An 18,831-nucleotide genomic window follows, 5' to 3' on the forward strand; every position below is an offset into this window, starting at 1 on the left:
ACGGACTCTCAACCACTGCGCCACCAGGGAAGCCCTTGAGCATCTTTTCATGTGCTTAGTGACCATTTGTATATATTCTTTGGAGAAATGTCTATTCAAGTCCTCTGCCTATTTTGCAGTTGTGTTGTTTTGTTATTGTTGAGTTATAGTTCTTGATAAGTTCTGGATATTAATCCCTTACCAGATATATAATTTGCAAATATTTTCTCTATGGGTTGCCTTTTGACCCTGTTGGTGAAGTCCTTTCATGCACAAAAGTTTTAAATTTTGATGAAGTCCAATTTACCTGTTCTTTCTTTTGTTGCCTGGGGTTTTGGTCCACTAAGTTTTGAGTATGCATCTTGATCCTCATTTTAAAAAAAATTTTACCATTTAAAAAATTTGAAGTATAGCTAATTTACAATGTTGTGTTAGTTTCAGGTATACAGCAAAGTGATTCAGTTATACATATACATAAAATACATACGAAATTCTTCTGAAAAATAATATATATATATATTTTTAGATTCTTTTCCATTATAGGTTATTACAAAGTATCGAAGATAGTTCCTTGCACTATACAGTAGGTCCTTGTTGTTTACCTATTTTACACATAGTAGTGTGCATATGTTAATCCAAAAACTCCTAATTTATCCCCTTCCCCCCACTATCCCCTTTGGGAACCATAAATTTGTTTTCTATGTCTGTGAGTCTGTTTCTGTTTCGTAAATAAGTTCATTTGTATCATTATTTTAGATTCCATATACAAGTGATATCATATGATATTTGTCTTTCTCTGTCTTACTTCACATAATATGATAATTTCTAGGTCCATCCATGTTGCTGCAAATGGCATTATTTCATTCTTTTTATGGTTGAGTAATAGTCCATTGTATGAAATATTCCATTCCAGTCCTCATTTTACTTCTTAACTTTAGGTACTGCTGCCTGGGGTTAATCTAGGTTTCCTGGAGCCTGAAGTATACACAATTTGGGAAGTTTAATGGAAAAATACAAAAAATGTTATCTTTATAAATTTTTACTAAATTTTATAATCATGGTATCACTCGCGAGGACACATCCTGGAAGGAATCACATGAGCCTCATTAGCTTCATCATTAATTGGTCTTTACAGTGACCACTACCACTTTCTTCTTCCCTCCTCCCACCATTTCTAACAATTCAGAAAGTGTGTAGGGGATTTGCAAGCCTGTGCGACATCATTGCAAATATAAATCATAGTTGAAAGATCAGTGTATGGAAATATTAGCATAAGAAATGTCTAGTTAAAGAATACCAGAACAGAGATTCTCTGATAAACAGCTTTAAACTATTGTTTGGTAAACCAGAGAGAACTGGGGTTTAAAATATCTAGGTCATAATCTAGCTCTAACTGGTTTTTAAAATCTGTGCAACTCAACCTTTCTAATCTTTAATATGTGTAAAATAAGAGACTTGAAGTTCTGTTCCAGCTCTAATCCTCACAATTATTTTTACTTCCAGCTCATTCCTCTACTTGCTTTCAGTGACTGTTCCCCTGCATCAGCCTCTACTCCTGCTGTGCCCAAATTCTGCATTAAAAGCCCACTTCTCAGGTATCATTCCCTTGGGCCTGATGCTTCCATCTATGGATTACAACTACTTCTCAAGGATAAGTTCTATCATGTCATGGATGACAACCCACCTAGACAGATGCTTCTTTTCACATACCGATGGCTTCTGGTCTTCTCACGTAAGCAATGCTTACCTTCTCTTGTTGTATTCAAATTTGATTACTCTTTTTTGTCTTTTTTTTTTAACATCTTTATTGGAGTATAATTGTTTTACAATGGTGTGTTAGTTTCTGCTTTATAACAAAGTGAATCAGCTATACATATACATATATCCCCATATCTCCTCCCTCTTGCGTCTCCCTCCCACCCTCCCTATCCCACCCCTCTAGGTGGTCACAGAGCATGGTGCTGATCTCCCTGTGCTAAATGTGATTACTCTTATTACCTCTCCTATTCTATATTCAATTGCAACTGAAATCTCCACTTAGGCGTTCCACAGGCATCTCAAAGATAACACGTTCTACCTTGAACTTATCACCTTCCCCCACCTCTTCCTCCTTCTCCAGTCCCTGTCTCAGGGGGAGCCCCTGACTACTCTCTCCTCCTCAGCCCCAGTGTCCTTTCTATTTTAACTTATGGTTGTTTCAGATCCATCCATTTCTTTTATTCTCACTGCCATATTTTAGGTCACTGGTCCATCCTCTCTTACCTGAGTAAGTGCAATAGCCTCCCAGCTAACTAGTCTCCATGTCTACAAAGTTGCCCGTGTAACCCATTTTCCACAGTCACAAGAGTTAACGTTACTAAACTGTGAATGTGATTATTTCAGTCACCTACTTAAAGCCCTTCAGTGGGTCTTTATTGCCTTTAGAATAAAGTCCCAACCTCTTTATCAAGGCAAATAAGTTCTCCTTCCCGAATAATCTTGCTACATACTCTGCCTCATATTTCGACATCCCATCAAACCCTTTGCTTCAGCCATATCATACCACTTGCTGTTCCCTAAATGGGTTATGCTGTCCCTCATCCCCAGGGCTTTGCCCTTGCTGTCCTCAGAGCCAGCAGTCCACATCTACTATCTCTCGTAATCCGAAGAACTCATCCTTCAGGAGTCCATTCAGACAGGACCTTTTCACATGTGTGAAGCCTTCTCAACACTCCAAGGCTGGGTTAAGGGCCCCTCTTGTGAGTTCCTTTAATTAACACTTACCACACTGTATTGCACCTTATTACTTGTCTGTCTTTCCCACTAGACTGCTAACAGAGACTGATTCTTAGTCATCACTGCAGCCTCAGCACCTGGCACACAATAGGCTTTTGAGAAATATTTCTGCATAAACCGTCTCACGGGAGATACAGGTGCTAAACAAAGATTTCTTGCCTAACTAGCTTTTCCTCTTTTCTCTGTTATTGCACAACTTCTTTACTGAATTTTTAAAAAGTGTGATTCTGAGTGATGGGATTATGAGTGTATTATATTAGACTTTATATTTCTATGTATCATTCATAATTAAATAGAATTCTGTATCAGATGACCTGTTTTAGCCCACTGTGGTCAGGTAGAACTATCTGATTCATGGAATGACACTGGGTGTCTATTGAGCAGAGTATTTAGGAAAAGGCTCCTCCTGGGCTATGCTGTATAGCAATGGCAGGAACTCTTGTGATGGGGTTCAGAGTGAACTACTAGTGGACCAGAGTTGCAACCTTTAACTCCCAAGTTAGACCGGGAAGGGGCTGATAACACTCTGCAGAGGATGCACTTGAGGGATGAACAAGATTGGTGACTCAGTTGAGGCTACATGTTGGTCTTATTTCCAGTCCTATATTCTTTCCACTATATCATAGAGACAAAAACAAAAAACACCTTCTTTGCCCTAGCAAAAGTTAGCTATAAAAATTTAGGGAAACTTAGGAGCATTTGGAGCACACACACTTCTGCATAGAATATAAAGGACACGAGGGTTCTAAAATGATTGTGAATATTCCATGCCTAGAATTTGATGAAATAACTCACCTTCTAATTCTCTTTAATTTCATTTAATCATTAGAGTTTAAGAAGGGAGCAAAATTTGCATGGTATTTGTTTCTGGCCATCTGCTCCATTCAGGACCTTGGAACTAGACAACTTATTTTCTGAAAGTTCTGTTAGAGGGAAGGCTGAGTACTTAGCATCTGGGAAAAGAGGTAGCCAATTTCAAAATTCCTTTCTGGAATTCCAGCAGTTCCAGAAGTATTTCAAGATCCTATTTGACCTTCATCTTGTAGGTTTAGATTTTGTCACAAATACTTTAATATGGTCCCCAATCGGATTTGTTAATAATATCAGATTTATATGGTGGTTAGTTGCATGCTAAAGAGAAATTACATATTATAACAGGAGAGGATTCAGACAATGCTCTAAAATGACTGATTTACTTCAACAGAGGACAGCACGTTAAAAAAAATTATTTGACCTGCAGAAGTAGAGATGTTAGGAGAAAATTAGTAGGAAATAACACATTTAGTAAGGTGAAAATGCACAAGTAATGACACATTTTAGCCCAGCTCCAAATCCTTAAGGACATCTTGTTCAGCTTCTGTTTTCCCCTTTACTTGCAGCCAAGTAGATTTCATATATAATTGTCTGGGGCTCCATTAGACTGGGAAGAAGTAGTGGTGCAATGCTATACCAATTGACTGATGAAATGTGTTCTCTCCACATAGACACTTGGTGTTGAATGAGGGACCAGTGCCTGGCACGTAGTCGGTCAGCCTAAGACACTCTTAACAATCATGTTTGTGTGAGTTTGAAAGGAAGGGTCTGGGTAGGGGGTATCGGATTCCCCGCGACTTCATTACGCACGTCTCCGGTGCTGAGGCCATTGTTGGGAGGGAGCGGGATGTGAGTTTGCCGCTTTTCTTGGGGAAGAGCCACTTGGGTCCCGCGCACGCGATGATGCACGTGGAAAGGCTCGGTAAATCGGCACGCGCTCTACACACCGAAGGTGACCACGGCCCAGTTTTTTCTGGCACGCGCGGCACACGGGGCTTACCACGAGCCGGCCGGAGCTCGGGGCTCCCCGCCGCAGTGGTAGACACTGGCTGCGAGCCCCGCAAGAGGAACCCGCGCCGGTAGCCGGGCTGCGGGGCAGGCGGCGGCGCGGGGCGGAGCTTGGCTGCGGGGAAATGACGTCGCCACCCCGCGCGCTCCGCGAGCCCTGGTAACGGCGGCTCCGCGGCTCCCGCGTCCTCCTCCAGGTCCCCGCCTCCCCCCGCAGCAGCCCGCCCAGCCTCCTCCTCCCTCCGCACCTCCCTAGGCGGCTGTCCCTCTGGGTGTCGGGTGGGAGCGGGACCTGCGGGGCCACGCTGCCCTCGTCTCCCCTCGCCAGGCGCGAGCTGAAGAGAGGGTGAGAGCGGATAGGGCCCGGGGCCGCCGCCGCACCCTGGGCATCTGCCCCGCGCCGGTGTCACCCGCAGCTTCGGGCCGGCGGGGCAGCCCCGTCCCTGGACGGCGGTGACTCGGGGTTCGCGGGCGGGGTGGCGCGGGCGGCCGCGGCTGGCGGGCACCGGGTGTCGGGTCCGGAAGCGGCCGCCCCGGCTCCTGCGCCCCCGTCGCCGTTGCTCGGCGGGCCGCACCCCGAGCGCGGGCACCGGTGCCCCGGCCGGGGTCTGCCGGGAAGATGGCGACCCCGGGCATGAGCTGGCAGCAGCACTATTACGGCGGCTCGGCGGCTGGGGCGGCCAAATTCGCGCCCTCGCCGGCCGCCGCGCAGCAGGCGGGGCACTGCATGGACTACAGCCTGGACTTGCACCTGAAAATGAGCAAGAAAATCGCCCAGCTCACCAAGGTAAGGGAGCGGCTGCGGGGTGGGCACTGCGGAGACGCCGCGCGGGGCCCACCTGCCCGGTTGGGAGGCTGCGCGCCCTGCGCCCGGGGCGAGTTGAAAGGGGGCTGTTTTGGGGAAGCAACAGCCAGAGGCTTACCTCCTGTAACCGTTCAAACTTTGGTGCAACGCCGGTGACGTTAATTTAAACTAAATTAAACCCGACAGCAAAGCTGGGTTTATGGGACTTGCCCCCCGCTACCCTTTTGGGGTAAGCCAGCACAGAACAAATTAGGATTTACTTCTTTTACGGCACAATAATAAATCACTTTAGTTTTGCTCTCGTGCATCTGCCAAGGCTCCACGAGGCTTTACTGTAACTGTATAAAGTACAGTACCGTATTTACCCAATATGATCCGGAGTCTTCGAATTCCATCAGTATCTTTCATTGGTTACGTAGTTAAGGGGAGAATAAATCCTGCTGAGCGATGTAGGAGGATAAAACATACCTAGCGTGCCATTTTCAGGATGTAATGAGTCATTCCTTATACTGACAGAATGTCAAACAAGGCTTTTTAGATGAATCATGTGTCTGCATTTACTTAAATGTTTCAGTCTATCAGAAGATAATTGTCAAAGGGCAAATACGCCCGCAGATTTGGCCAATTGTAGTTTAGAATCGTCTTTGGATAGTGAGCTTTTTTTTCTGCTTAAGGAAATGTTGATAATGAGAAACAGTTGGTATCTGTGAAGCAGGAGCAACTTAGATCAATTACATTGCTCTCTTTAGAGCTCAGGAGCAATCTTTCAATACCCATTACGTGAGAAGTGATTCGTGGTTTCTGAAAGCTAGTAGAAGTGATAGACCTTAGTTTAGTGTTTAAGTGGAGTTGGCTAACCACTTGGTAGGAGTGTTGGTATGTGAAGAGAGGCTGGCATTGTGGGGTTTGCTACTAGATAACCTCTGAAGTGCGTCTCTTTCAACTTCAAGCAATTTTGCTTGTTGGTGTTTGGTTTTTGTTTTACGTCAGCACCGTCTCAGAGGTTGCTACGTGTCCAGTTTTTACTTTTTCTCTTTTGACTGAGGGTCCCCAAATTCAGAGAAGGGAAGGCCCAAGAAGGAACAGTAGTATACCATCAGAGCATTTACACATTTGGGAGCTAAAAGCCAGGCTTTCTGAGATCATGTTTGGTCTTTAGAATACTGATGTCCAGAATGAAGCACATGTATATTTATTTGTTCTGATTTTCTCTTATAGTGTGTCCAAAACATCCATTATTTTTGTTTTAGGTTGTAACCCTCTAGGGCCCTGCTGTAAGTCATAGAAACACTCAGTAAGCTGGTAGTGGAACTGTGTACAGTTTAACAAATGAAGTTTCTTTTCTCTCCAGCAAACTACTTTACTTTTAACTATACTTTTTCAATTTCCTGTTCTTTTATCAGAAAAAAATCACAACTGTGAAATGTTGGAGTACTACTAGAAGTTGCAATCACTTTCTTTATACTACCCACCTCAAACCTAACAAAGCAGGAGGCTGCCCTCTTTCCAGCGCTCTCATCACGGCTTGAGTGCTATATCTAATCTTTCCTGAGTATTACTGGACTCTGATTTAGTGTTTATAGTTACAGTCTCTAAACACTCACGCCACCCTCTCTGCTAAGTGCCTCAGACATTTAATCTCACACTAGAGTTTCTCAGCCTCGACACTACTGACATTTTAGACTGAATAATTCCTTGTTGGAAGTGGGCAGGGCTGCCCTGTGCACTATAGGATGTTTAGCACCATCCCTGGTGCTACCTAGCAGCTTCTACTTGTAGTCCCCACATGCACACACAGTAGTGACAATACACATGTCTCCAGGCCAATTTATGTTGCCAAATGTTCCCAGGGGAGGGACGGGCAGGTGGAGAATCGCTGATTAACACTGAAATATCCCACCCCGTCTCTTAACCTCTGTTACTAAGACAATGCAGGAGACTGGAACAGTCTGATAATAGGGCTGTGTTTCAGCCAACACCCTTCAGTTTCTGAAACATACAATAAGACCTGCTTGCTTTAGGTACCAACTTGGAAACTGTCAATTTTATAGTCACATATACTTATGGTAAATACCATAAGAATGATATCATGAGTAATATATTGACTGATAGAAATTTTACTGCTATCTGCTTTATAGAGTTTTCACTCATGAAGAGTTTATTAATAAATTCACACCAGTAGAGGTTTGTTAATAGAACTATGTTTGGAACTTGGCAATAGCTTGTATTTCAAAATTAGACATTATAAAGGTAACCATTAAAATAAGATTTTATTTCTTTTGGAAATGAGTCAGCAGAACTCACCTCTTCAATGTTATTGTTAGCATGGCTTGGGAATCTGACACACTGTCTTGAGTTAAAACTCCTGCTCTACCATTTTTTTTTTTTTTTTTTTGCTGTACGCAGGCCTCTCACTGTTGTGGCCTCTCCCGTTGCGGAGCACAGGCTCCGGACCCGCAGGCTCAGCGGCCATGGCTCACGGGCCCAGCCGCTCCGCGGCATGTGGGATCTTCCCGGACCGGGGCACGAATCCGCGTCCCCTGCATCGGCAGGCGGACTCTCAACCATTGCGCCACCAGGGAAGCCCCAGTTGTTGCACTTTTGATATACTTTAGTCCAGTTATCACTTACGGATGTAACTAGTATAAGATTGGGTATAAGGTTGCAAAGAGCAGGAACAGTTGCTTTGTGTTCTCTGTGCTTAGCATCAAACCATTCTTAAAAGTCTTCTTTTAATACCAAACTTATGTGTCTCCTCCCAAGAACTGCCCTGACCAACCTGGGCCTTTTTGGGTTTGCCTTACTCTGAATTACTGTAACATTTATTGTCTGTACTTCTTATTTGATACTTAATAATACACATTTGCACACCATTTATTGTGTTTATAAATATACTTTGTTTCTCTAATTTGGCTGTAAGTTCCTCAGCTGTAGAGACTATATATTTCATGTAACCTTAATATGAATGTTTTGCACGTAGTGTTTTAAAAGCTTAATAAATATTTATTGAAGATAATGATGTACCACGTAATTTTGTTATATAGTAGAGTAAGTCAGTAAATATTTTTGAGTTGTATCTGCTACTCTTCTGGATTAATGCTAGATCATTTCAGCTGAGTTAAATTACTCTTAAATATTTGGCTTCCCCTTAAACTGCTTCAAAAAGCTATATATTATTTTATTATTTTTGATGCAAAAATAAAAACATAAAGCACTTTGTCTAAAATATAAATATTATTTATCATTTCAAAAGGAAGGTAATTTATATGCCAGATTCTTAGCAAATATGCAAAAATAGTCTTTTGATCATTTAACATTAACTCTGCTTTTACTATATTCAAAACCTGAATGTGTTTATATAATACCAAAACCAGTGAAATTTTCAAACAATTCTGTTTTCTCTATGTTAACTTCAACTGAGTTCTCACTAGTTGGTTTGTTTGAATTACCTAAATACTGTTTCATAATAATATTTAGTTTTGGTTATGACTTGGACTGTTTCAGCTTGGCATATGCCAAACGTGGCATCTTTTTTTCCCTTCTTTGTTACATTGCAGCTTTGTCATTCTATTATGCAGCAGCTTAGGTGTAGGTGTAATCTTTTGGTCATAGCTGAGTGGTTTGAGTTAATTTCCTGTGTTTTAATAATGGGCACAAAAGCATGATATGCTATTAATCAGTTGTCTAAAAACTTATAAATCGACTGCCTTTAGAGTTAAAAGGTTTAGAGCTGGAAGAAACTATAGATTCTTACCAGCCTAACCCTCTCATTTTACAGGTATGGAAGTTGAGGGTGTAAAGTCATTTGAAGACTATATAGCTTGTCACTGGCAGATCTTGGATTCGAACCCAGGTCTCTGGAATGGTCTAGGAGAGGGGCAGCCATACTAGCAGGTGTCTTTTTGCTGTGTATGCCTTCCTTCTAACTAATATTACCCACTCAGCTCCTAAGAGGCCACGGGGTTTTTTCCCCATGTTGGAACTGTTTTGCTTACCATTTGAATCACAGACCTGATGAGAGTGAAACCCGCCTGCCTCTTCCATACACTGCACAGTTTCTGGATATGTGGGTTGTACAGTTTGTGACTGTGGCTTTGGTAGATTTGTAACAGCTATTTTTTTATATTCTCAGATAAATGTCATAATATTTTCATGTTTTTATTAACAGCTTCAGTCGTTCCAGACTTTAAAAATTCTTTAATTAGGTTGATTTAGATACTGTCATACTTGGTGTCCAAGTTACTACTATGTGGTTATTTTAATTATTTTTCTTTTGACTGCTTGCTTTCTTAATTGGATTGTTGCTTAAGTCCCATTTCTGAGGGCAGTATGTTGGAAGTTTTCCAATTTTTCTCCCCCTGACCCCTCTCTGTCTTATTTGTTTATGAAAATCTTGTGCTGTCTTCTAAATTGTCAACCTCTAAAAAAGTAGTATGAAGGATAATGGTTCAGCAAAATTTGAAACAATTTATTTATTTTAATTAATAAGTAAATTTCTATGCTTTCTTAAAATTATGAGTATTTCTGAAATTTTCGTATCTTAAATTTGAGATGAGAATGGAGTAACCTGGGTCTGTAAAGCCAGTTAACTTCCAAATGACAATAGGAGGTAATGGGGGTGGGGTAAGAGTGGTAAAGTACTGTTATTCTGCCCTTTCAATTTATGTTATGAGATTAAAAACCTCTTTTATCTGTGAGCAAATAAACTTGAATATTATGCCATGAAAATGGGATTGATGTGAATAATAGAAATTCTTTTTTTTTTTTGCGGTACGCGGGCCTCTCACTGTTGTGGCCCCTCCCGTTGCGGAGCACAGGCTCCGGACGTGTAGGCTCAGCGGCCATGGCTCACGGGCCCAGCCGCTCCGCGGCACGTGGGATCTTCCCCGACCGGGGCACGAACCCCTGTCCCCTGCATCGGCAGGCAGACTCTCAACCACTGCGCCACCAGGGAAGCCCAATAATAGAAATTCTTAATTCCATATTTGTTTTTTCATCGGAGAAAGTTTCTATCCTTCAGGCTACTTTTGAATGAAAACAACAGTGAGTCTATTGGAACTGGTGTCCCCCATCCCTTTTGGGAGACAAACACCTGAGGAGAGATGGGAGAAAATTGCTAACTGAATTCAGTGTTTGTTTTTTTTTTAAATAAAAACTTTTATAAATATGTGGGGAAAATACAACTTTCAGGTGTGCTCTGAGCCATAAAGTTTTTTTTTTTTTTTTTTTTTTTTTACTTTAACTCCATAACTTAACGGTCCTTTAAAATATTTTGGAAAATAGTCTCTGACTGTCAATCAATTAATATATAGAAATGAATTTTGGAAACACCAATCTTTGCAGGTTGAGGATCACCAGTTATTGTCAGTTAAGTTTGGTATACTTAACATTTGAGACCAGAGCAAATATTTTAGAAAATAAACCTTTTATTTTTAGCTTTCTATTAAACCACAGCAGTGAGTACTGTCATTTGTAGGCCTCAAACTTATTTCATTAATGATTACATCTTTCTTTCCTACCAAAACTTTAACAAGAATGTATAAAAAGTGGTGAAGTTGAATATGTGAAAAATTTTTGTTCTATATCTTTTATTACTGTCATTTTGAGATATAAAGGGAGGCTGAGACTACCAAAGGACCTATAGTGGATGGAAAAACAAGACTTAGTGATTAACCATAATACTTGGGATTCGGATAATAGACTCAGCTACGCGGTAACACCTTATTTATTATAAGGGAGATAGTATTTTAATGACTTTTAAAAATTACTAATCTGTATTTCTTTATATGTACATCTCTGTTTTGAGGTTTAAGAAGGTTTGAAAATAAAATGTTGGTTCATAAAGTGCATTACTAATATTTAAATTATCAATAAAATTGCTAATTTTAGTAAAATATAAAGATAAATCCCTATTCAAAATTGTTGGATAATGAATTATTTCAGTTAACAAGAAGTTAACCATAGGGATTAATGATTTTCTACCTTCCAAAATAATATACTTACATTCAAGTCATACCATTCATAAATTATGTAGAGTCCTTTATCACTTCCAGGTCATTGTTGATGATCAGTATATTTACAGATTAGGCCAGACATATACCAGTCCTTTGCCAAATGCTGAAACTTTATTTGTGAATAAATTGTTATTTTCTTTTTTTTTGCGGTACACTGGCCTCTCACTGTTGTGGCCTCTCCCGTTGCGGAGCACAGGCTCCGGACGCGCAGGCTCAGCGGCCATGGCTCACGGGCCCAGCCGCTCCGCGGCATGTGGGATCTTCCCAGACCAGGGCACGAACCCATGTCCCCTGCATCGGCAGGCGGACTCTCAACACTGCGCCACCAGGGAAGCCCTACTTTCATTTTTTATTTGCCATGTCTCTCTTCCTTATAAAATGAAGTGCGGAGTTTGGATAGTTACATACTCTAGATATTGGGCTTTCCGGTTGGAAAGATTTTGTTTATTCTGTTAAATGTGTGTCTGAGTGTTCACAGGTATTTGCATTTTGCATCCTGTTTCTCCTTAAGCACAGTCTTAACAGAATCTCATTTCTTTCAGAAAACATTTCATAACCAAAACACTAAATAGTATTCTATTCATTTTTTTTTCTTTTTAAAATTTTTATTGGAGTATAGTTGACTTACAGTGTTGTGTTAGTTTCAGGTGTGGTGTACAGCAAAGTGAATCTGTTATACATATATATATATATAGCGCCACTCTTTTTAGATTCTTTTCCTTTATAGGCCATTACAGAGTATCAAGTAGAGTTCCCTGTGCTATTCAGTAGGTTCTTATTAGTTATCAGTTTTATATATAGTACTATGTATATGTCAATCCCAGTCTCCCAATTTATCCCTCCTCCCCCCTTGCCCCCTGTCTATTCTTATATCTTTTGCCTAGTGAAGCACTATGTAGACAAAATACAAGTAATTTTGAGAGGAAGTTGTGTATTCGTGTATGTTTAATATAATGATCTACTCAGAGCAACAAGAGAAGATATACTTAAATATGACTAAAATAGAGCATGTAGATCTAAAAGGTTGGTAAACTTTTGTTGACTGTCTAGTCCTTGAAAGATACTGTGCTGGGCACTATTAATTAATACTATGAATTTATAGTACCGTTTTTAGCCTATATATTTAGCCTATATATTTTTCTCATTTTTTTCTATAGACTTTTTTTTAACAGCACGTTCTTATTAGTCATCAACTTTATACACATCAGTGTATACATGTCAATCCCAATCGCCCAATTCATCACACCACCATCCCCACCCGACCACAGCTTTCCCCCCTTGCTGTCCATACGTATTTTCTCTACTTCTGTGTCTCAATTTCTGCTCTGCAAACCGGTTCATCTGTACCATTTTTCTAGGTTCCACATATATGAGTTAATATACGATATTTGGTTTTCTCTTTCTGATTTATGTCAGTCTGTATGACAGTCTCTAGATCCATCCACATCTCAGCAAATGACCCGATTTCATTCCTTTTTATGACAGAGAAATATTCCATTGTATATATGTACCACATCTTCTTTATCCATTCATCTGTCGATGAGCATTTAGGTTGCTTCCATGACCTGACTATTGTAAATAGTGCTGCAATGAACATTGGGGTGCATGTGTCTTTCTGAATTATGGTTTTCTCTGGTTATATGCCCAGTAGTGGGATTGCTGGATCATATGGTAATTCTATTTTTAGTTTTTTAAGGAACCTCCATACTGTTCTCCATAGTGGCTGTATCAATTTACATTCCCACCAACAGTGCAAGAGGGTTCCCTTTTCTCCACACCCTTCCCAGCATTTGTTGTTTGTAGATGTTCTGATGATGCCCATTCTAACTGGTGTGAGGTGATACCTCATTGTAGTTTTGATTTGCATTTGTCTAATAATTAGTGATGTTGAGCAGCTTTTCATGTGCCTCTTGGCCATCTGTATGTCTTCTTTGGAGAAATGTCTGTTTAGGTCGTCTCCCCATTTTTGGATTGGGTTGTTTGTTTTTTTAATATTGAGCTGCAGGAGTTGTTTATATATTTTGGAGATTAATCCTTTGTCCATTGATTCGTTTGCAAATATTTTCGCCCATTCTGAGGGTTATCTTTTTGTCTTATTTATGGTGTCCTTTGCTGTGCAAAAGCTGTGAAGTTTCATTAGGTCTCATTTTTAAATTTTTGTTTTTATTTCCATTACTCTAGGAAGTGGATCAAAAAAGATCTTGCTGTGATTTATGTCAAAGAGGTTTCCTCCTAGTTTCTTCTAAGAGTTTTATAATGTCCGGTCTTACATTTAGGTCTCGAATCCATTTTGATTTTATTTTTGTGTATGGTGTTAGGGAGTGTTCTAATTTCATTGTTTTACATGTAGTTGTCCAGTTTTCCCAGCACCACATATTGAAGAGACTGTCTTTTCTTCATTGTATATCCTTGCCTCCTTTGTCATAGATTAATTGACCATATGTGCGTGGGTTTATCTCTGGGCTTTCTATCTTGTTCCATTGATCTATATTTCTGTTTTTGTGCCAGTACCATATTGTCTTGATTACTGTAGATTTGTAGTATAGTCTGAAGTCAGGGAGTCTGATTCCTCCAGCTCCGCTTTTTTCCCTCAAGACTGCTTTGGCTATTCGGGGTCTTTTGTGTCTCTATACAAATTTTAAGATTTTTTGTTCTAGTTCTGTAAAAAATGCAATTGGTAATTTGATAGGGATCGCACTAAATCTGTAGTTTGCTTTGGGTAGTAGAGTCATTTTCACAATATTGATTCTTACAATCCAAGAACATGGTATATCTCTCCATCTTTTGGTATCATCTTTAATTTCTTTCGTCAGTGTCTTATAGTTTTCTGCATACAGGTCTTTTGTCTCCCTAGGTAGGTTTATTCCTAGGTATTTTATTCTTTTTGTTGCAATCATAAATGGGAGTGTTTCCTTAATTTTTCTTTCAGATTTTTCATCATTAGTATATAGGAATGCAAGAGATTTCTATGCATTAATTTTGTATCCTGCAACTTTACCAAGTTGATTGATTAGCTCTAGTAGTTTTCTGGTGGCATCTTTAGGATTCTCTATGTATAGTATCATGTCATCTGCAAACAGTGACAGTTTTACTTCTTTTCCAGTTTGTATTCCTTTTATTTCTTTTTCTTCTCTGATTGCCGTGGCTAGGACTTCCAAAACTATGTTGAATAATAGTGGAGAGAGTGGACATCCTTGTCTTGTTCCTGGTCTTAAAGGAAATGCTTTCAGTTTTTCACCATTGAGAATGATGTTTGCTGTGGGTTTGTCATATATGGCCTTTATTATGTTGAGGTAGGTTCCCTCTGTGCCCACTTTCTGGAGAGTTTTTGTCATAAATGGGTGTTGAATTTTCTCAAAAGCTTTTTCTGCATCGATTGAGATGATCATGTGGCTTTTATTCTTCAATTTGTTAATATGATGTATCACATTGATTGATTTGCGTATATTGAGGAATCCTTGCATCCCTGGGAGAAATCCCACTTGATCATGGTATATGATCCTTTTAATGTGTTCTTGGATTCTGTTTGCTAGTATTTTGTTGAGGATTTTTGTATTTATATTTATCAGTGATATTGGTCTGTAATTTTCCTTTTTTGTAGTGTCTTTGTCTGGTTTTGGTATCAGGGTGATGGTGGCCTCATAGAATGAGTATGGGAGTGTTCCTTCCTCTGCAGTTTTTTGGAAGAGTTTGAGAAGGATGGTTGTTAGCTCTTGTCTAAATGTTTGATAGAATTCACCTGTGAAGCCATCTGGTCCTGGACTTCTGTTTGTTGGAAGATTTTTTGTTTGTTTGTTTTGTTTTGGTTTGGTTTTTGCGGTACGCGGGCCTCTCACTGTTGTGGCCTCTCCCGTTGTGGAGCACAGGCTCTGGATGCGCAGGCTTAGCAACCATGGCTCACGGGCATAGCTGCTCTGTGGCATGTGGGATCTTCCCGGACCGGGGCACGAACCCGTGTCCCCTGCATCGGCAGGCGGACGCTCAACCACTGTGCCACCAGGGAAGCCCTGTTGGAAGATTTTTAATCACAGTTTCAATTTCATTACTTGTGATTGGTCTATCCATATTTTCTATTTCTTCCTGGTTCAGTCTTGGAAAGTTATACCTTTCTAAGAATTTGTCCATTTCTTCCAGGTTGTCCATTTTATTGGCATAGAGTTGCTTGTAGTAGTCTCTTAGGATGATCTGTATTTCTGCGGTGTCTGTTGTAACTTCTCCTTTTTCATTTCTAATTTTATTGATTTGAGTCCTCTCCCTCTTCTGCTTGATGAGTCTGGCTAATGGTTTATCAATTTTGTTTATCTTCTCAAAGAACCAGCTTTTAGTTTTATTGATCTTTGCTATTGTTTTCTTTGTTTCTATTTCATTTATTTCTGGTCTGATCTTTATGATTTCTTTCCTTCTGCTAACTTTGGGTTTTGTTTGTTCTTCTTTCTCTAGTTCCTGTAGGTGTAAGTTTAGATTGTTTATTTGAGATTTTTCTTGTTTCTTGAGGTAGGCTTGTAGAGGTATAAACTTCCCTCTTAGAACTGCTTTTGCGGCATCCCATAGGTTTTGGATTCTCGTGTTTTCATTGTTATTTGTTTCTAGATAGTTTTTGATTTCCTCTTTGATTTCTTCAGTGATCTCTTGGTTATTTAGTTATGTATTGTTTAGCCTCCATGTGTTTGTGTTTTTTACATTTTTTTTCCCCTGTAATTCATTACTGATTTCATAGTGTTGTGGTCAGAAAAGATGCTTGATATGATTTCAGTTTTCTTAAATTTACTTGGACTTGATTTGTGAACCAAGGTGTGATCTATCCCAGAGAATGTTTCGTGCGCACTTGAGAAGAAAGTGTAATCTGCTGTTTTTTGGATGGAATGTCCTATAAATATCAATTAAATCTATCTAGTCTGTTGTGTCATTTAAAGCTTGTGTTTCCTTATTAATTTTCTGTTTGGATGATCTGTCCATTGGTGTAAGTGAGGTGTTGAAGTCCCCCACTAGTATTGTGTTACTGTCGATTTCCTCTTTTATAGCTGTTGCCTTATGTATTGAGGTGCTCCTTTGTTGGCTGCGTGTATATTTATAATTGTTATGTCTTCTTCTTGGATTGATGCCTTGATCATTATGTAGTGTCCTTCCCTGTCTCTTGTAACATTCTTTATTTTATCTTTTTTTTTTTTTTTTTTTGGTACACGGGCCTCTCACTGCTGTGGCCTCTCCCGTTGCGGAGCACATGCACCGGATGTGGAGGCTCAGCGACCATGGCTCACAGGCCCAACCGCTCCGCGGCATGCAGGATTCTCCCGGACCGGGGCACGAACCCGTGTCCCCTGCATTGGCAGGCGGACTCCCAACCACTGCGCCACCAGGGAAGCCCACATTATTTATTTTAAAGTCTATTTTGTCTGATATGAGAATTGCTACTCCAGCTTTCTTTTGATTTCCATTTGCATGAAATATCTTTTTCCATCCCCTCACTTTCAGTCTGTATGTGTCCCTAGGTCTGAAGTGGGTCTCTTGTAGACAGCATATACATGGGTCTTGTTTTTGTATCCATTCATAAAGCCTGTGTCTTTTGGTTAGAGAATTTAATCCATTCACATTTAAGGTAATTGTCGATATGTATTTCCTATGACCATTTTCTTAATTGTTTTGGGTTTGTTTTTGTAGGTCCTTTTCTTCTCTTGTGTTTCCTCCCACTTAGAGAAGTTCCTTTAGCATTTGTTGTAGAGCTGGTTTGGTGGTGCTGAATTCTCTTAGCTTTTGCTCGTCTGTAAAGCTTTTGATGTCTCCATCAAATCTGAATGAGATCCTTGCAGGGTAGAGTAATCTTGGTTGTAGGTTCTTCCCTTTCATCACTTTAAGTATATCATGCCACTCCCTTCTAGCTTGTAGAGTTTCTGCTGAGAAATCGGCTGTTAACCTTATGGGAGTTCCCTTGTATGTTATTTGTCATTTTTCCTTTGTTGCTTTTAATAATTTTTCTGTGTCTTTAATTTTTGTCAATTTGATTACTATATGTCTCGGTGTGTTTCTCCTTGGATTTATCCTGCCTGGGACTCTCTGTGCTTCCTGGACTTGGGTGGCTATTTCCTTTCCCATGTTAGGGAAGTTTTTCAGTCTAATTTCTTCAAATATTTTCTCAGGTCCTTTCTCTCTCTCTCTTCTCCTTCTGGGACCCCTATAATGCATATGTTGTTGCCTGTAATATTGTCCCAGAGGTCTCTTAGGCTGTCTTCATTTCTTTTCATTCTTTTTTCTTTATTCTGGTCCGCAGCAGTGAATTCCACCATTCTGTCTTCCAGGTCACTTATCCATTCTCCTGCCTCAGTTATTCTGCTATTACTTCCTTCTAGTGTAGTTTTCATTTCAGTTATTGTATTGCTCATCTCTGTTTGTTTGTTCTTTAATTCTTCTAGGTCTTTGTTAAACATTTCTTGCATCTTCTCGATCTTTGCCTCCATTCTTTTTCTGAGATCCTGGATCATCTTCACTATCATTATTCTTAATTCTCTTCTGGAAGGTTGCCTATCTCCACTTCTTTAGTTGTTTTGGGGGGTTTTATCTTGTTCCTTCTTCTGGTACATAGCCCTCTGCCTTTTCATCTTGTCTGTGTTTCTGTGAATGTCGGTTTTGTTCCACAGGCTGCAGGATTGTAGTTCTTCTTGCTTCTGCTGTTTGCCCTCTGCTGGATGAGGCTATCTAACTTCTATAGACTTTTGAGAAAATGTGACCAGAATAAAGTAGGTGAACATTTTAATCAAGAGATTAGTTTAATATGACAAATTTTAAATGTTTAATTATTGGCAGCTTTTTCTGTTTGGTTTGTTTTGAGTAGAATATATATATATAATTTTCTTAGAGAAACTATGCTAATACCTTTCAACTTCTTCTTTAATAAGGCTTTTAAGAATAATTTAAAGAATAAGGTTGACACATTCTCTGGTTACAAACCTTTGTAATGACCAGGGGTAAAGGGGATGAGGGAAATTTCGGTTTTTTGAGTCCCAGGAGTTAATGGGTATGTTTTGGGTTTTGGTGTCTAGGTTGTGGGTCAGAGAATGATGTTCCCAGAGCCACTGGCCCAATAAGGCAGCAGTGCCTGCCATACGGGTCAGAGGTGCGGTTCAGTGGGTTAGACAGACCCCAGTTTGAATTTCTGTTTCACCACTTACTAGGCTGTGACTTTTAGTAAGTGTTTTAACTTCTCAGAGCCTCAGCTTCATCATCTGTAAAATAAGAATAACAAAGCTTATTTCATAGAATTACTGTAAAGATGAAATAAGGTAATTTGTGTAGGAGAGGAGGTCAATAAATGTCGATTTGTACCCACTCTCCAGGCCTCTCCCGTTTGGTTCAGCCTCTGCTGACATTGTCTCTAACGTATTTGTTTTTGTATATATTTTCTCCTCTGATGGGGATATATTCTACATTATTAGGGACCACAGC

The 18,831-nt window shown here is 40.0% G+C and overlaps 1 protein-coding gene across 5 annotated transcripts in view; it reads left to right on the forward strand.

Annotated features, from left to right (window-relative positions):
* The first annotated feature begins 4,734 nt into the window (after positions 1-4,734).
* FAM184A (family with sequence similarity 184 member A) overlaps positions 4,735-18,831 on the forward strand; it is a 120,409-nt gene continuing 106,312 nt past the window's right edge. For 2 of the 5 annotated variants that reach the window (XM_049695500.1, XM_049695501.1), the window contains exon 1: positions 4,794-5,362. In XM_049695500.1, the coding sequence (XP_049551457.1) occupies positions 5,195-5,362 (168 nt within the window). In that variant the 5' untranslated portion in view covers positions 4,794-5,194. Of the gene's footprint in view, positions 5,363-18,831 lie in introns of all 5 variants that reach the window. The other 3 variants (XM_004263875.4, XM_049695499.1, XM_033408145.2) reach the window with 3 other exon arrangements.

The sequence above is a fragment of the Orcinus orca genome, chromosome 12, assembly GCF_937001465.1.
Source record: "Orcinus orca chromosome 12, mOrcOrc1.1, whole genome shotgun sequence".
In the NCBI taxonomy this organism is placed as follows: domain Eukaryota; kingdom Metazoa; phylum Chordata; class Mammalia; order Artiodactyla; family Delphinidae; genus Orcinus; species Orcinus orca.